This window comes from Tripterygium wilfordii, chromosome 1, assembly GCF_013401445.1.
Source record: "Tripterygium wilfordii isolate XIE 37 chromosome 1, ASM1340144v1, whole genome shotgun sequence".
Taxonomy (NCBI): Eukaryota; Viridiplantae; Streptophyta; class Magnoliopsida; order Celastrales; family Celastraceae; genus Tripterygium; species Tripterygium wilfordii.
Genome location: NC_052232.1, coordinates 9280400 through 9298009, shown reverse-complemented (window position 1 = coordinate 9298009; position 17610 = coordinate 9280400). Strand labels below are relative to the sequence as shown.

Sequence of the window (17610 nt, the reverse complement as noted above, 5' to 3'; positions counted from 1 at the left end):
GTCATTTCTTTATACTTGATTTTGGTACCGTTACAAATAGGGGTTAAGGTTTCCCTGCTGTTTTAATGGATGTCCGGGTGTTTACCGGTGTGTGATCCACACAATTTTTCTAAAGGATGAAAACACTGATTATTCCACTGTTTACCAACTTGTTGCAGGCAACATGTAAATAAGCAGGAAAAATAAAAGATGCATAGGAAGTTCCATTAACATTAATATTATCGTCCCACAATCACTTCAATGACGTATTGTTGTTGCTATAGAAAAACAAAGTTATACATTCTGGGTAAAGTTAAATTATTCCAATTTTGAGGGAAGCAGACTAGTGCATCTACTCAACTCATCGGGTCTACAATTTACTTGTCATAAGTGCTCAGAGCAGCAACTACCGATCCTGTTGTATAAAAAGTTGTAGAGACATCTGGATAATCTTTCCAAGATGTCGAGACCTTAAGTAATGTATACAGCCAACTTTTGATAGAATCCACAAAGGAGTCTGGATCAAGATTAAAAAGGGCTTCCCAATCCACCTGTAAACCTTGTGGAATACTTCCTGTAAACTCCATATTAGCGGCGAGAAGTAATCCAAGCAAGACTATGAACCCGACAGCAGCAGAGCCTCTTGAAAGCGGCATAAAATTATACCTGAAAAACAATTCACTTAAATCAGATGACAGAACAATTTTTTAACCATCTCAGGCTCTTATCATCGAGCATCTTTACCAGTAATAGGTCATTTTTAGTATCGCATCTCTAACATCTTCAAGCATACTGAAATCGGTAGACCCATAAGTTTCACCACAGTAAGCATTGCATACAGCCTGCAAAAGTCCACCAGTGAGTATAATACTCGGATTTTATCGCCCATTCGGCCATAAAATTGTTTCAGGGAAAAAAAGTCTATATCAGCATATTGCTGGTAAACTTCAAAAGCAGCCCTCATCAAATCGATGATGCTCCAGTCAAAGCAGACGCCTAAAGCCATCAAATTACTTGCCAGACAACAGGAGCTATTGGTGCAAGAATTATGCTGTGGTAACAAAGTGATAAACCTATTTAAGAAACCAAAGATGAATATGAAAGGATGCATGCTCTGTAAGGATGTGTCACCAAACCATACAGGGGATTAGAACAGATCGTGGAATCATGTAGCTGACTCCAAACTGTTTGGGACAACAAAAGCTTTGACGATAATGTGGGTGCCAAAGCCAAAGATGATACGCATGACACGACTTATTTCGATGACAACCATAAAAAAGAAATTTTATGCGGATAATTATCACAGGTTGAAAATAAAAGATTCGACTTTGGCAAAATAAGTTTGTTTGACAAGAAAAAGTGCAAATAAAAAATGAATATATTACTGGCTCACACTCCAGGTCTAAAGCAACTTACATCCCATGCCATTGCCATTTCTGCATCATAATCATCCCATCTGGAAGGTGTGCATGGCGTTTTGATAGCAAAGTCAAATCCATTCTCTCCCCTGAAATAATAAATGATTCCATGCAAGCAAAAAGCTAAGAAAAGGAATATAAAATAATTACACGAAGTGAAGGGAATGAAATAAACTGCAAATCATGAAAGCAAAAGTGGAGTTTACATCTTTACTAGGGTGATCCTTGTACCTTCCAGCCACTTTCTGTACAACATCATAAACAACCAGAAACCATGTCAATTCAATAGATCATAAGTACCCAGGACAGTGCACAATTGGTCACAGGGGAATTACCCCTCAAATCCAGTGCTGCTACACCGAGTAGCCAACCAGAAGTCCTCTCCAACAGCTTTGTGAAGATCTGAGCAGGTATTTGCATGCATAATCTGTAGAAACATATTAAAATAGCATAGTGACATCGATGTATATTATTGAAGTATTAACTTTTATACGTTTACAAGGTTCTGCACAGTAGATGAGAAATTAAAAGCAGAAGAACCAAAATGCCTACATGGCATTAAATTATATGCTCATCCAGACCAGTGAACCATATTTTGATGCTAGGCACAATTCTTCTACTTGAAACTAATTACCTAGATCCATTTCAAATGTCTTTTTGGGACTCGAATTACACTTGATGAATATTATGCTGCAAAGGGATATCTTTAAGAAATTACAATAAGATAAATGCAATATAAAGGAAGATTTTTCGTAATGCAGTCCATGCAATATCAAGGCAGATTCTAACATTCAATTTGAGTTTTCCAAAGAAATGCCTATGGAAGATGAGTGATGTACATTAGATCATGAATTGGTTCCAAAGTATTAGATACTATCCACTCCAACTCTGATGACATCTTTGAATATTTATTTTAATTAAGCAATATATATATATCTCTCTATATATATATATATATATAGAGAGAGAGAGAGAGAGGATGGATTGAAGGAGGAAATATGCAAATGTAAGTTTTAATCTTCCAATGTCTCATCCTTGGATAAATCAATAATTTCATCCGCTTTGTTGTGTACAAACTGTTTATCCTTAATGATGGTCTTGGCAATGTCCAATGTTCTACAGCATTGACAACATTGGACATTAGCTTTAGAAAAGAACTTGCTTTAAAATAGAAGTAGAAGTAGGGTTTTCACCTTTCATAATTGGGAAAATAGCGAACAACTCTTGCTTGTCCAAGAATCAATGGTGTGTGAGATCCAAATCCAGAATTGAACTCTTCACTGAATCACACATATATCCACATTTAAAACAAGATAAGAATCAATAGGAAAACAAAAGAAACTCAATATTCACACTTTCATTGATTGAAACCTCTATAGAATGTGAACTCTCCACCTTTTTGCATTATAGACAATGTAACCAAGGGAAAAAAATATACACATGCATATATATACACACAGCAGACCTCAACTTGTTAGCCCAAACAACTGGGTCACAAGGTTCAGAAATCTGTCTCCATCTTACAGGCAGTGAGAAAACATCTTGCCATGACATCATAGAGCGAACAGAGGATTCAGTAATGCCATAAGCAGTTGATGTTTCCAAGGAACTGCTGGTACTACAACAAGCACCACCTCTATTCTGGCTAGGAATGTCAAGTCTTTCTTTTCTTCGTGTTCTCTTGCCATATTTTGATGTGCTTTTGTTAGCATACTTCCGTTCAGCTTGTAAATAACGCCATGCTTTAGAAACTTTTTGAGCAATTTCAATAGCAGCCAGTCCTGCCATACGATGCTGGTACAATAGAACATTTATGTTAATAGACACAACGCTGGAATAAGAGAGCAGTGCTAACTTATGTATCAATATTAGCATGAGCTTTAAATTTAATAGGTGCATTGACTGGCCAGTGTCCCGACTAAACTACATTAGAATATGAGACGGTACCAAAAACATATGTTTTATGAAATCTCCCAGTAAACGAGATGAAATTATGAAGTGCAAATTGACATCAACACCACTCGAAGATAACTGATCAGTAACCTATGTTACAATCTGACACAGTGAAAGCATGGAAACTCAAAAAGTCTTTTGCTTGAAGTTCAAAAGTGCTTTGTGGTCACAACAAATTTAACTTCGGAAGTAGGTTTTATTGTTGTTTTGAAAATTAGATTAGCTTTTAAGTTTCTAGTAAGTGGAGCTGTTACAGAACATAATAAGTTTGTTTAGAAGTTGTGTCTTGTCTAGAAAATAGTCACAGCTTTAACACTAGATTAAGTATAAATCATTAAATCTATCCATAAGAGAAGCAGTTATCCATCCTTTAATATATATATTTGGTTGAGTCTTGTTCCATTTTCCTTCTACGCTTGTTGAAACATGTTTCAATCTATCACTCTTTCTAACCCCTTCCACGCATCATGATCAAACTCATGTGAAGATTTGAACCCAAGTTTGTAGACCCTGCTGCAGACTCAATAGATTAGCAGGCCTCCCTTCAAAGTTAAGGTTGTTGAGGTTCTGGATGTGTTGCTTCTGACATGTTAGTCAGAACATACCATGAAAGTTTTCCAGACAAAGTTGCAGACACCTTTCTAACGTAAAGGTAGATAAAAAAATTTAAAAAAAAAAAAAAGACAATGAAAAAAATCAATTCTTCACTGAAATAATTTCACTAGAATGAACTTTGGACTGAGAACAAAGAGAACTGTTTTATGAAAATAAAATAAGAATATGAAATGGAAGTAACAGACAAATTAAACAAGGTGAGAAACAAGCCACAAAACCACAGAGAGAACATTTAAAATCGTTTCACAATTACCTGACGCCTATTGTGCAGGAATCCAGGACAATCATACTGAATTTTCTTGCCAATTGAATCAGCAGCCAACAGTAGAACAGTCTTCTGTTTTGTCATTGTAAAATCTAGCTTTTTAAGGTTCCCTTTTTTATGAGAATCACGCAAGGGAGGCTGTCTGTAGACCTTTTCACAAACATTCTTGGGGTGCAATCTTTTGTACCAGTACTCCTACATGCTCAATTTTACAACAAAATCAAAATATGATATTGGAGTGAAAAATACAGCCGAAAAGATAAGCACAAAAGCAAAAAAACCTTCAATTTTAGCTATACGCTCCCACACTGTGTTGCATAGTAAATTGATTTGTTATTCAAACTCATTGTATCATCAGGTAAAGGAGAAGCCAGAATCAGTAGCGAAGCAAGATTGCAAATTATCTGCTAATTTAAAACCCTTTTAAAGACTGAAAGAAACTGCATGTTTTCCCATGCTTCCTAGAAACTAAAGCCAACACACAATCATTGAATTTTAACAAAAGTACTTTCACCCGTAAGTTTGACAAATATACAAATGAAGTACAACATGCAAAACTTTTGTGCAACAGAAGTCTCCACTGTCAGGTTACATTGCTCTCATGCCAGCTACACACTATCTGAGCTGTGCACATCTTACTTGCCTTGAAAGAAATGAAACGATAAGTAGGTGTGACAGTAAAGCAATTAAACGTTGGCCTGAATCAGCAAAGCGATCTCAATAAATGTGAATGAGAGAAAGCAAGAAATCTCACGTCTTACCTTGAAAAGGGAATTGATATCTCTATCAATGTCAAACCAGCAAAACTCCCTGTTGATTCTTGAAGCTGTGTATAAAGCAATCTCCTTCTGCAAAAGAAGAACTAAGATTACAAAAACTTATTGCAAAACTTATGGGTCTGACCCAAGGAGGCAAGGCAAGCAAATATCCTCCAATTCTATTGATATTGGGTCGTATATATTTCCTACGTAAACTCTTCAAGACGTGAAGCATGCAGCAAAAAAGTGCCTAGATTTAAATCCCGTCAATAAGATGTTATAACCAAATTAGGCAATGTGCCAAGAAGAGAGGAGAATTTGCAAGGATTTAACAAAAATTTGAGACTCAGACAGAGTGAGATGACAGAAGGAGGTTAGATGCTGCCAGCATATTTTATTGCAAGCAAGGGATTAAGTCAACAAAGATTTTACCATGATTAAGAACAAGAATATATTGTGCAAGTGCAACCAAAGAATCTAGGTTCAAATGCGGAAGTTATCATAGCAGTTAAGGCTAGAATACATAAAAAGGAAACCTGATAAAAGGCCACGCATTGGAGCGCGAACTTATCCATTGAGTCCAGTTCCAATTTGAGAGTAGTGTCGTAGTCCCTGACCTGCACCCGTTCAATTAAATTATCTGGATTAAGGATAAAAAATGCAAACATGCAACTGGCAAACCAATTTTCCTTACCGCCTGGCCATATTCTCCAATCGCATGGTAGCATGAAGCACGTAAATACATGCACTCAATGTTTGAGCTCTCAATTCGCAATCCAATTGATAATTCCTTGATAGCCTTCCTGCATGAGTTAATTCACATTGTCAACCATGGTTAAGAAAATGTTATTAACAGCCTAGATGAAGAAATCAATTTGAAAATATTTAAGTGTGTGCACGAGTTATATTAGACTTCACAGCACCAACTGTCAATATAAAGAACACATACTTTTAATTCACTTGCACATTCTTTATTACTCCCTCCGTCTCATTTTCTTAGTCCTTCTTTCTATTTTAGGATGTCCCAAGACTAGTGTCACCTTTCTTCATTAATTAACAATTTTGTTGTTGTATTTCAAAATTACCCTTGTTACTTTAATTATCCTAGTTCCAAGGGAAAAAAAGCACCACCATAAATAAGGGCAAATTTGGAATAACATGGTTATTTTGTGTAGTTGAATTGCATTAAATGATGTTCCCTTAAAAAGTTGGATTTTCAAAGGATGACAAACAAATTGGGACGGAGGGAGTAGTATTTAGGATGACAAGAATGCAAGTGCAAGTGCAGGTGCACAAGCATGTGAATTGTGGGTGTGGCGAACATTTGGTTGGGTCTAATGTGGCCCAACCTTCGAGAGGCTGCATGTTCTTTGAAAAAATAACAACTACAGTAGCACAAGCATCCGTGATTGACCACTAAAATGTCGAAGTTTATCAATCATCAGTGAACTTGTCACATCAACTCTTAAAGTAGATCAAAAACTTGTATACCATACCAGTGTTCTCCCATCCCATGAAACAGAGCGCCACGCATGAGATATGCTTTCGCAAACCTATTGAAGACAATAGTACAATCAAGTGCGACATGAGAAGAAACATAAGGCGGGGCATGTACCAGAAAAGGCATCCAAAGTACAAGACAACTAACCTATCATCAATTTGTAGAACTTGCTGAAGGCATTCAAGAGCTCTCGTAGAGTTTGCCAAATCTTGAAAGAACTGTCAACCAATTTGTACAACATACGAAAAGTAAATATTCATTAATTGTAATGATTTTCTTATTCTATCATCTCACTATGCTTCAGTAAAAGAAATATAGAATACCTAAAATAAATTAAATGTGCAGTCATCATAGACATTATATGTTTGAGGCTTTGATAGGTTAACATTATACTTTCACGGAAAAAAAGTATGCAAAGCCTCATAGTAACAAAGCTACAAAAGAAGCTATTCATCAGACATCTATATAGGGAACAATGTACACAAGCTAGAAGCCTAGACCTACTCTATGCCTATACAACTGTTCTCTGACCGATCTATTTCCTTTTCTTTTTTCTTTCATTCGGGATAGGAGAGGGTAAGAGTCCCCATAATTAACCATTTTCAAAATTTTAGTGAGATGATAGAATAAACACAAAATAGTAGTTTACTATGTTTTCAATGTGAAGTATGTGGAAAGGGTGTTGCTTATTTTCAAACTCCTTTATAGTGCAAGGCATACGCCAACAGCATACACAAAGTTTTTGGAACCAAATAAAAAACCTTCCTCACTACCAGATGGTTTGATCAAAGGAAGAGAGCAAATTTTAACCCAAAATTTGCATCATTTTAGAGATGTGCCTCAATACATTGTTTATTGTATGTTGCTCATTGCAAATGATATAATTTTCATTGTGTTAGTATAATTGTATCATCAAACAGTTTGCACTGGGATCGCAAAAAGAGATTGATAAGATCATTCTCCTTGGGTAACAAAGCAATGCTCATAATTACCTGTGCAAGATGAGCCCATCCTTCTACAAAACCATGATCAAGTTGGATTGATTTCCGAAGTGCCTCCTCAGCCCTTTTATAATCACCAATTGAAGATAACGCAGAACCCTATCATATTCAATTTATAGACAAGGTATAAACAGAAAATCATCAACTCAAGTCTAGCTCAGCCAAGTTCAATGTATTGAGGACTAACCAAATAGGTATATGCAGAATTATTATTCTTGTCCAGTTTCACACATGCAGAGAGGTCTTCAATGGCAGCATTGAAGTCCTTGAACTTGAAATTAACAATTCCTGCAGTAACAAGAATATATTGATCAATTGTACCGCATAGAGCAGTTGCTGCCTTCTTTTTAAGGCAAAGCAACCATTTTCTCATCAATGGAATACGATCAGGCCACAACTCATACGCAGTATGCCCAAGGTTTCCAAGTGCTTAGCTGATAATAATAATAATTATTATTATTATAGTTATAATCATGCTTCTGCTGTTGATGATGATGATCATAATAATAATAATGATAATAATAAAAAAATATTTAAAGTACCTTAATTTACACACTTTCAAATCAAAATTAGATGAGAAGACTACAAGTTCCTAATAAAGTATCTAAACCTTAACCTTTGGAAAACTACAGGATGAAGCAGATCACCATCAGAATCAATTGGCTCCAACATCAGAATAAAATCACTGGTAAAAAATAAGACGACAAGTTCAAGAAAATTACCCCTTTCATGTAATATGTCAGCTGAGTTTGGTTCAAACTCTAACGCCTTGGTCAAGTCTTCAATGGCCTGGCAGCAAAGAGGTAATCAAATGTGTTGGAGTTATTAATTTGTGTGGTGTAATGATAATTCCTAAGAATTTGAAAAAAACTGCATAATAAGATGCATTAAACCTTAAATTTTGTAGTATCAATAAAAAAGGACAAAATTACCACATTGCATCAATTTTGCAGTTTGGTTGATACCTTTCAACTGTAACCTTTGCCTATAAGAAATTAGATACCAGCAATTGAATAGAAGCAATTATTTAGAAGTAAATGCAAATTATCATCTAGCAAAAGTAACTATGTGTGGTTCACCACACTTCACAGTGTCAACATTTTGGGGTAAAGGCGCTATATAAAAAATTTTAGTTTAAGAAGAGAACTTTTTTTGGATTAGAAAGAGAGAGATATTTAATCAATAAAAAGGACCATTCTCACCTCAGAAAATTCGCCTAAGGCAGCTCGTGCCTGACCTCTTCGTTTCCATGCCTCACCAGCTGATGGGTTTGATTTGATGGCCTAAAGCATTAACCACAAAAATTACTTAAACGGAGAAGCCAGTATAGTTTAAAAACAGCATCAATGTTCTGAAAATTTGAATACCATAGTAAAATCAACTATAGCAGCTTCAAGTTCTCGATGGAATGCATATGCTGTTCCTCTTCCTATCAATGCCTCGGGATATGTAGGATCTTCTCTCAGAATCTGTGCATAATATGTATATTAGGAAGATCCCATGATTCAGAGGGTGAATGATAAACCTCAATTTTCTCAGTCCTCGGCAATCCAATACCCAAAAAAAAAGGTTAAAAAGAGAATCTGAAAGAGGAGCATGTTGAATCTGCTGAACAGATCAGGAGTCAAATCACTTGTAAGGGAAATGCTTTACCTGGTCAAATATAGATATGGCATGAGCATACTTCCCTTCATTAACCTGCAAAACAACTAAATAGCGATGCTAAACCCCATGCAATGCTTAAGACACGTGTAACTGATACAAACAATTCATCTTACTGAAAATTGAAAACAGAAGTCATTCTCTCACCAAAACAGAAGTCATTATGAAGTAGAAGTACTAAAACATACCTGCGCTATACCTCTGGATAGTCGAAAGTCTACACTAATTGATTTGGTCTTTGAAATCCTTGTGACACTGAACTTGCTGTTTCTCTTGGGTTCATCCCTTGTTTTAATATGTACATCTTTATTACTTGATTCACCACAACTTTCACTTGTATCACCCAAGTTAGAGCAAATTGTAGATGACATACCACATGCGTCTGATGTATTCCTCAAGTCATCACAAGATCCAGAGTCATGATTTAGTTTATCAGGAGTGTCATAAGTTCCGTTCCGTTGGCTTTCAAATTTCCCGTTCTCCCTGGATTTATCACTGACTCCATTGCCTATGTCAAAATCATTGCCATAATCACCATTCATCACCGATGTAACTCCTAACTTGCCATAATATCTAGATTCACCATTGAACTTGATGTGATCCATATGAATGTCACTTGATTTGTCATTGATGAGATGGTCTGGTTCATGTAGAGGAACTTTTACGCTCCCTGCCACTTTATCATTTGTTCCATTGTTTACTTCAAAACTATTACTGGACTTGACATCGATCTCGTGCTGATTACTTGACTCACTACATAAATTGGAGGAATGGCTCTGCTCACTTCGGCTTACACATGTTTCAGTAGGTTTGTCACTGATATAAGGTTCAGATTCAGATAAAGGCTTAGAGGATCTCAAAATCACCACAGGGTTATTACCAGAAACATTTATTTCATGTTTTATATTTGTAAAATGTTCTTCAAGTTCTAACAATTGTTTAAGATCAGCAGACTGACTCAAAGCCTGTTCATAGCCTTGCTCCCAAGCCCGATAGGCATCCTCCTTCCTACCCAAAGCAGATAATGCATGACCTAAAGGACAGGAAAAAATAGATAAATTTAAAACTGAGTGCAGGAGCCCAAAGTTAGATTAATACGTTGACAGGTTCAGCATTAAAGAGAGGTCGTACTATTATTTTGTCATTCATATCTAAAAAATGTACATTGGAGAACACTTAACAATCGCTATCAACTTAACCTCACATCACAACCATCATCAGCAAAATAAATCAGACGGACAGATAATATCTGAAGAATTTTAGGCAATGGAAGTCATGTTTGCCACTTCAAATTGTTTAAGCTGAGGAAGTCGTCAAGAACTATAATTATTTGATAGTTTAATCAGGTAATACATCTCCTGACCAAATGTATTTGACATTCTTTTCAACAAACTGCATTGTTAAGAAAAACCAGGATTATCTTAAGCTCAAAGAGAATTTCGATATTCAGAAAATGAAGAAGCAAACTGGAATAAATCAGTTATTATTTTCTTTGCCAATATGACATCATGCTGCAGACTCATCGTCAAATTCGGTATATCCAGCTGCTCCAACAATGTAATATCTAAACTAAATGCGTCTCGTCACATATAAGAAACCGCGTCTCATAGTCGCTCCTTCATCAAATCAAAAACCTAATTTCAAAATTGATAAAGAATTCGAGATTTCATTCTCAATCAACAACTCCAATTATCCAACGATGAGATAAATTCAATTGTGTCAATAAGAACTATTGACAAAAAAATCAATTACAGTAGAAATTAAAATAAAGAGAGAGAGAAAGTGAGATATGATCAGCGAGAGGAACCTTTAAGGATATAAGGTTGAAGAAGCGTCGGGTCGAGCTGTAGCGCCCTGTCACAGTCGTTAATCACGTGCTTGTGCAACTCCAATTGACTATAACAAAATGCTCTATTGCTGATCGCCAACGCAAAATTTTAACAGGTCAATTATCCACAGAACGAAGATCGAAAATGACTTCATATTAAGAAAATCTCAAGTAAGTACCAGATATCTTGGATGGTAGAGCAATGAGCGAGAAGCGAGTCAAGGACTCGGATTGCCTTTGACCAGTCTCGGGAGCGGCAGAATTTGACGAGCTCGACACGCTGGGAGGTAGCTGAGGCCATCACTGCGTTAACGGGAGCGAGCTAGTTAAGCTTCACAGACCACACCTCCCCCCTCCCCCTCTTCCCTCTCCCACTCTCTCTCTGTATCTCGGTTTCTTTGTTTCAACGTCTTTGAGAAAGCGTTAGGGGTAAAACATGTGATAAAAGGAGCAACGAGAATTTTTTGAGAGTGCGGAATAGTTGAAACTTGAAACGCAGAAATTGAGAGGGAGGGACGAAAGGAACGGTGGTGTAGAATGTAGATGTGGATGTGGTGGACGGGCTCCGCATGCGCGACACACGTGTAGGGATCGGCCCAACTCTATACATGATTGCTTTAAACGAGCTGTTTTGCGGGCCAGGGCCGTAGTTGTTGGAATGATGGGTTTGGGCTCTCGTAATTTTTCTCTCCTTTGTTGTTGGGCCAAGAGTAGAGTCGCAAAAGCCCATTCCGATATTGGATCCTGCCATTGTCAATCGAGTATCAAAGCCCATCATGCATCTTCACTGCTGAGAAATGCCAGATACAGTTGAGAAATATATTTTTTATTCGAATCAAATCTTGAATGTATATACCTAACCCAATCGATTGTTAACCGAAACTATTTCTACTTAATGTCCAAAAATGATTTTTACAAACAACAACTTGAGCTAAATGATATCTCAGCCACGTATTCATTTCATATGCGTCTAACTCAACCCTTAGTATCCCTACGAAATGGATAACTGCATCATGCAATCCATAAATTTCTCCCTATGAATGAAATTGGCATCTAGTAACCACCCCCTTCTTATTGATCAACCAAAAAAAAGATCAAAAAGCAATTTTGTGGATAAACAGAAGAAACACAATCCAGGCACAAAGCAGGAGATCACAAAACTGCCAACTAATATAAAACATGAACCACAAAGAAAGAGAACTTCCTAGATTAACTCAGCTTCCTACTCCAAGTTCCCAAACAGAAAGTCCATCATGCCGCAAAATTGCGTCGAATGTGTTTGAGAATAATGGGAATCACGACATCAGGTGAGCTCAACTGCGGCAGGTGACCGTTGGACGGCATGATTTCGACGACCGACTCCCCACCCAGATGCTGATGTAAGTACTCGGAAGCCGGCAACGGAACGGCGAAGTCGTACTTGCTTTGAAGTATGCGGCAAGGACACGTCACCAAAGGGAGCATGTCCCTGATATCGAAAGTTAATATTGTCTTAGCTACGCTGCAGGCTCTGTCCGGCCTCATGTTAAACAGGGTCCTGAAAAACTCTTGCACGTGCACCGACTCCAGGTCGCCGCCTACCGCCAACGGCGCGACCCTGAACGCCATGCCTTGTAATTCGATTCCGGTGCTGCCATGCCAGTAGCTGGTCTATCTCTTCTTGCTCGAATCCTTCGTAGTAATCCGCAGCGTTCAAGAACCTGAAACAGAGCATAATAAAACAGAGTCAGCAAGGATGAATAATAAAGTGAAAATTGTGATCTTTCAATCTCAAGTTATGATAGGGATTTCATCGGCTGGTGTCTCAATTATCTCAACGCACACGTGTTTTATGAGCCCATGAATTCACTTAATCTTGTTCGTAAAACTGAGCAGCGGGATTAACTAAGAAAGAAACTATTAAATGAACAATGTTGCACCTGGGAGAGGCAGAGAGACAGACTAGTTTAGTGAATAGATCGGGGCGAGTAATGGAACCAACAGCACCAACCATGGCCGACATAGAGTGACCCACAAAAATACATGTCTCAATTTGCAGCTTTTCAAGAATGGCAATCAAATCATAAGCATATCCATCAACGGTGGCGTATCTGTTGAAATCAAAGTAATCCGGATTGGTAGTTCCAGCACCCATATTATCATACAAAATAACACGATAATCGTTTACAAGATGCGGCACCAGGTGCTTCCACACAGATTGATCGGTGCCAAACCCATGAGCAAGGACTATGAATTTTTCGTCAGAACCCACTATCCTCACGTTGTGTGCTTCTTCAATTATCCCCATATCTTTGTTCACTTCGGTTCAGTGGCAGTGAGGGACTTATTCTTGATCTTCAATCTCGCCTTTCCTTTTGAATTCTTTCTCTCGGTGCGGCTTTCGAGGAAGCATTTGGTTGGTGCGCAGATTTGTAATAAGTTGACAGTATGTAGGACATGTAGTTGTGTCGTTATTGTATTGAAGGGGTGAGAGGTGGAGACACCGAGAGGAGACAACAAGGACCGCCAAAAATAACAATAATATTTCTGTGTCTGCTAGTGTTACTGTGTTAGACGGAATGTTAGCGGTATGGCCAGTATGTCGCAGGTTAAGGGCGCCTGCAGTTTTCTGCATTTTTATTCAGATGTCCAATCTGTGTAGGAACTACGCAATTTTTAGAATTTGATAAACAAGACTGGACCACGCAGTGACTTATATGGGAGAGAACAATTTGACATTAACCTAGTGGTATATCCTCGTTGTAAGATTTCGCAGGTCGGGTGTTCGAGCCGGTGGAACATAATTTCTTGGGGTTTCATGTGTTTTATGGGTTGAGAGCCGATGGCACGGGCATACTTCTTAGGATGGTTTAAGAACCCTATTCTGAGACTAGGTCTAATCTTACTCGTGCACTCTCCTTCAACTCAAGACTAAATTGGTTGCCCAATGTATATATTGGGGTCATCCCGAGTTTAAAACTGACCCAAAGATCACTGTATAGTTGTGTTTAACCGTTGAGAAATGCTTACTCATTTGAACCTTTGGTTACTTGGGTTTTGGAGCAGGTGGCATTATTGGGAAATCAAATGAGGTATTGTAGTAGTAATTAAATGAGAATTTTGATTACTTGATTTTGTTACTGGTATTAGAGTTGCTCTAAGAGGAGACATGACAAACAGAAAGAAGAAAAATCTAATTTGTACATCTGAAGCAAAATCAGCAGCAACTTCCTTACGGCAATCTGGAGTCCTCATTTACAGATTATGTACAACCACTGTTCGTCAACCATTCAATCCCCAACCTTCTTTGTAAAAAAATCTAATATGCACATCTGTATCAGCGCATCTATTCATAACTCAACTTCTTATCTAAATATGTAGAACATACCACTTTGAACTTGTCTAATAGTTTTCTCACTTAATGGTGTTCAATGAATCACCTAATTCATCTGCGTTATACGAGAAAATATCAACAGGAGTGCTTGTGATGTCGACCAGGCATTGATCCTTCAGTCTACGATTTGAAGATCCAGGCGTATGGTCTAGGTAGATCACGATAACAGTAATATCATCATGGAAATGGCGCCTTACCCCTTTCTCGATTCTTTTTATGTCCTCGTATCTCATCTCTCTTTTTCTTGCAGCCTCGTGCAAAGCAGCTTTCACCAATCGCTTTGCTATTCCCTACAAAAGCAAAACATCGATAAACTTCTTGTTCGAAGCGACGTAAATAGCAGTTTTTTCACTGCTACGTACAGGATGGTTACAATTGTCTTTCCTAATGGTAAAAGTAAGGCATCATATGTATGAATGGTGCAATGAGGACTTACAGCTCTTGGGCTTTTGAAAACGATTTCAACAGCAGTTTCATCACTTAATTGCTCCCAGAGACCATCAGATGCAAATATCAAGAACAAGTCCTCCGGAACTAACTTCCGTGTCAATATTGAGGGTTCCGCTGTCATCACCGGCCTTTTCAAAGGAACATGAGATACATGTTGCTGAAAAAGAGGATCTCTATCAAACTCGGGTTTCTTTAGGTAGACATCGCCAATTGATCTTGAAACCTAGGAAGTGAAGGGCATTAAATCAAGACTACGGAAAAATCATTTGAGAACTATAAACTTTATTAACTCGTGGTCATGAAAGGCATTGACAACTCTGAAAAGTTTTCTTAGGCGACAGGAAACACATTACTCCTTAAGTTTACCAGTGTGGTCCTGAAAAAAGAAAGTATCTTACTCCTCATAAACCTTCAATCTCATCAGTGAAAATGTAGGATAACAAAACCAATGATCGAAGTCATTCTTAGAGATATCTATTCAAGCTATTTATTATGGCTACTGACAGCATACGATGACTTTAAAACCTACACCATATCTTATGAGTCATGCCTAAATGAAATTATTTCATATGCACAAGAGTAATCACGGGCAAAATATGTAATCTATAGAAAGTTATCCTCAGAGAACATAAGAAAATTTGTTCAATATTTTTCAGGGGAAAAAGCAGATGTGATGGTTGGAATGTGCTTAAGAGATTAGATTAACTTACTCCCTGATTACGAGTCTTAAGCTATTGAGAGAATCAATGATTAACAGTGACTTTAAAAAGATCACAGAACTTAATGAGTTCAAAGATTTCTTCTTCGATATCAGAAATATATTTTTGTATGAATATATTCTTTTGGATAACATTCTGATTTCTGACAGATGATATGGATTGATTCACGAATAATAACAGACTAAAAGTTCATGATACCGTGCATTATTACATAAAAGGTGTCTCCCTTTCATTCAATGACAATACCAATCTGTTGTGTTACAAACACAAGATTCCCACAATACAACCAACCCAACCATGAGACTGTCACAACAAAAATTGAGTAAAATATTAAATTGGGGAAATATGTATTAGCAGATTTGCACAATTCAGGAGGAGAGGGAGTACAGAGAAAAACAAGAGGAAGAGGAAAAAGAGAATAGAAAAAACACCAAATCATAAGTTATCTGTCCAGGGGACAACCAAATGTTCAACTATAGTCGCACAATTCACTAGTAGATACTTAGGGGATCACAATGGGGATAACCTTCTCGTCAATAAGTAAGGAAGAACACACTTATATTGTCCCATTGACCAGCCCCACGGAAAATCATTTAAGCAGATAAAAATAACCAGTAATAGAAGCACACACAAATCCTAATAGGACTAATTCCAAAGCATACCAAGAATAAAGACATCAAAATAACAAAGCCAACACCTCAAGTCAGTTGCTTGCTTAGCTCATACAAGTTATAAACTGGTCTACAATACTCATAACTGAATATAACTGCAAAGAAATTCTAAAAAATCCAAATGCATTTGATACCTGAATTATGCCCTTAATTCGCCAAACTCCCCGACAGTACATCACAATGTGGGAATCATCAGGGTGAAGTGCCTCCACCTCCTTCCGCACTTCCTCAACACCAACATTATGATCAGTAGATAACCTCTCAGCCACCACCGACTTTTTTACCTTGGACGTGGGGTCTTTTCGGCCAAGAACTACCCTCGAGTCCCCAAGATTCCCCACGTAAAGAACATCACCAGAAATTGCACCAACCAGACAACAAGAACCTACTGAAGCCATCTGTGGCCGGGCCATCCACAACTGCTTCACCAACTGTAAAAACTTCTCCTCCGTCGCATCAAAGGCCTTCTTGATTACATCTGCTGATAGTCCACCCTGCTCGGATGCGAATTCTAACGAAAAAGAAATCAAAATCATTAACATATGAAATTTAAAATGGGAAAATGAAATCTCAACTAGATAGACTACATGGCGTGGAACTTTATGGCACTAGAATCAGTGCGTAATTAAGAATCCAAAGTAAATCACAAAAACATAAATTAAAATCCAATTTTTTTTCCCACAGATGAAGAGAAAACTCACTGTGGAGAAGAGGGAAAAGGTGGTGGGTGATGAAGCGAGAAGCCTCAGGACCGCCGTGGCCATCGTAGACGCCAACAAACGTCGCGGAGGGAGACGTGAACACCTGCCCTTGATCTTCCAGTAAAGAATTTGCTTGCACCACCGCAATCGAATACTCACCTGAAGCGTGAGGCTTCAAATCCGTGTGCCACAGAAGCCCATCGTTGCCACCCCCTTCATAACCAAAACACCTCTCCAACGGCCTCGTACACATCCCCCCCATCTCCTCCTCTTTGATTACCTGCACTCTGCAGAATCGGTTTCACGAGTGCGAAGAAAAAAGGGGGAGAGTGGGGATGCGAAGGAAAGTGAAAGAAAAAATTCTGTGTGTTTAAGGAATTATTCAAAGTAAACGGTAAGAGAGATGTGTGAGAGCAGAGAGCTTATGTTAGGTTGACGTGGGCGGAGAAAAACTTATCTATTGTTTTGTCGGTTTAAGAATCCTATTCTTACCTTATTTTTCTCGTCTATGGGGTTTTCTTGTCACATGAGATACCCCTTGCAAGTGTTGATACATAGAAACTAGAAAGAGTGTAAAACAAGGTTAGAACTTAAGAAGATTAATTTCTTTTTAGCATCGTACAAATATCTGTCATTCACATCTGATATAGATTTAAAATTGGACGGTCAAGTTTGTGTTTATCGAAATTTCTTCCATGACGAGTAAATTGGTTAAA

At 37.8% G+C, this 17610-nt stretch overlaps 2 protein-coding genes and 1 pseudogene across 4 annotated transcripts; all 3 read right to left on the bottom strand.

Moving 5' to 3' along the window:
* Positions 1-190: 190 nt before the first annotated feature.
* On the bottom strand, positions 191-11518 carry LOC119999616 (suppressor of RPS4-RLD 1-like). 3 transcript variants are annotated; one of them, XM_038847302.1, is made up of 24 exons: positions 11160-11514; positions 10960-11069; positions 10033-10185; positions 9341-9942; positions 9144-9188; positions 8858-8959; positions 8693-8773; positions 8213-8279; positions 7678-7778; positions 7482-7589; positions 6637-6707; positions 6485-6541; positions 5683-5791; positions 5525-5605; positions 4992-5078; positions 4219-4425; positions 2863-3191; positions 2591-2677; positions 2414-2513; positions 1733-1824; positions 1604-1642; positions 1396-1486; positions 724-821; positions 191-645 (listed from the first exon to the last, which is right to left on the bottom strand). In XM_038847302.1, the coding sequence occupies exons 1-24, from the start codon at positions 11279-11281 to the stop codon at positions 357-359; spliced, it is 3228 nt and encodes a 1075-aa protein (XP_038703230.1). In that variant the 5' UTR covers positions 11282-11514; the 3' UTR covers positions 191-356. The 3 variants fall into 3 exon arrangements, 2 of the variants coding, with proteins under 2 accessions (XP_038703230.1, XP_038703220.1); XR_005468485.1 differs by adding an exon at positions 865-1030 and having other exon boundaries at positions 504-645; positions 9341-10185; positions 11160-11518; XM_038847292.1 differs by having other exon boundaries at positions 9341-10185.
* A 464-nt stretch (positions 11519-11982) lies between these two features.
* On the bottom strand, positions 11983-13267 carry LOC119998555 (annotated as a pseudogene).
* Positions 13268-14166: 899 nt separating this feature from the next.
* On the bottom strand, positions 14167-17304 carry LOC119998551 (probable protein phosphatase 2C 63). The gene is made up of 4 exons (XM_038845900.1): positions 16895-17304; positions 16328-16704; positions 14790-15026; positions 14167-14643 (listed from the first exon to the last, which is right to left on the bottom strand). The coding sequence occupies exons 1-4, from the start codon at positions 17154-17156 to the stop codon at positions 14374-14376; spliced, it is 1146 nt and encodes a 381-aa protein (XP_038701828.1). The 5' UTR covers positions 17157-17304; the 3' UTR covers positions 14167-14373.
* Positions 17305-17610: the final 306 nt, after the last annotated feature.

Bases quoted from the DNA above. Each gene is read 5' to 3' on its own strand.
- LOC119999616 (XM_038847292.1), bottom strand. From the start codon at position 11,281: ATGGCCTCAGCTACCTCCCAGCGTGTCGAGCTCGTCAAATTCTGCCGC. The intron at 10,186-10,959 runs GTTCCTCTCGCT...CCTGTCCTTTAG, and splicing joins TCAACCTTATATCCTTAAAG to GTCATGCATTATCTGCTTTG. The intron at 1,487-1,603 runs GTAAACTCCACT...TTATTATTTCAG, and splicing joins AGGATCACCCTAGTAAAGAT to GGGAGAGAATGGATTTGACT.
- LOC119998551 (XM_038845900.1), bottom strand. From the start codon at position 17,156: ATGGGGGGGATGTGTACGAGGCCGTTGGAGAGGTGTTTTGGTTATGAA. The intron at 16,705-16,894 runs GTGAGTTTTCTC...CTTTTTCGTTAG, and splicing joins CCTTTTCCCTCTTCTCCACA to AATTCGCATCCGAGCAGGGT. The intron at 14,644-14,789 runs GTAAGTCCTCAT...TTGCTTTTGTAG, and splicing joins TTTTCAAAAGCCCAAGAGCT to GGAATAGCAAAGCGATTGGT.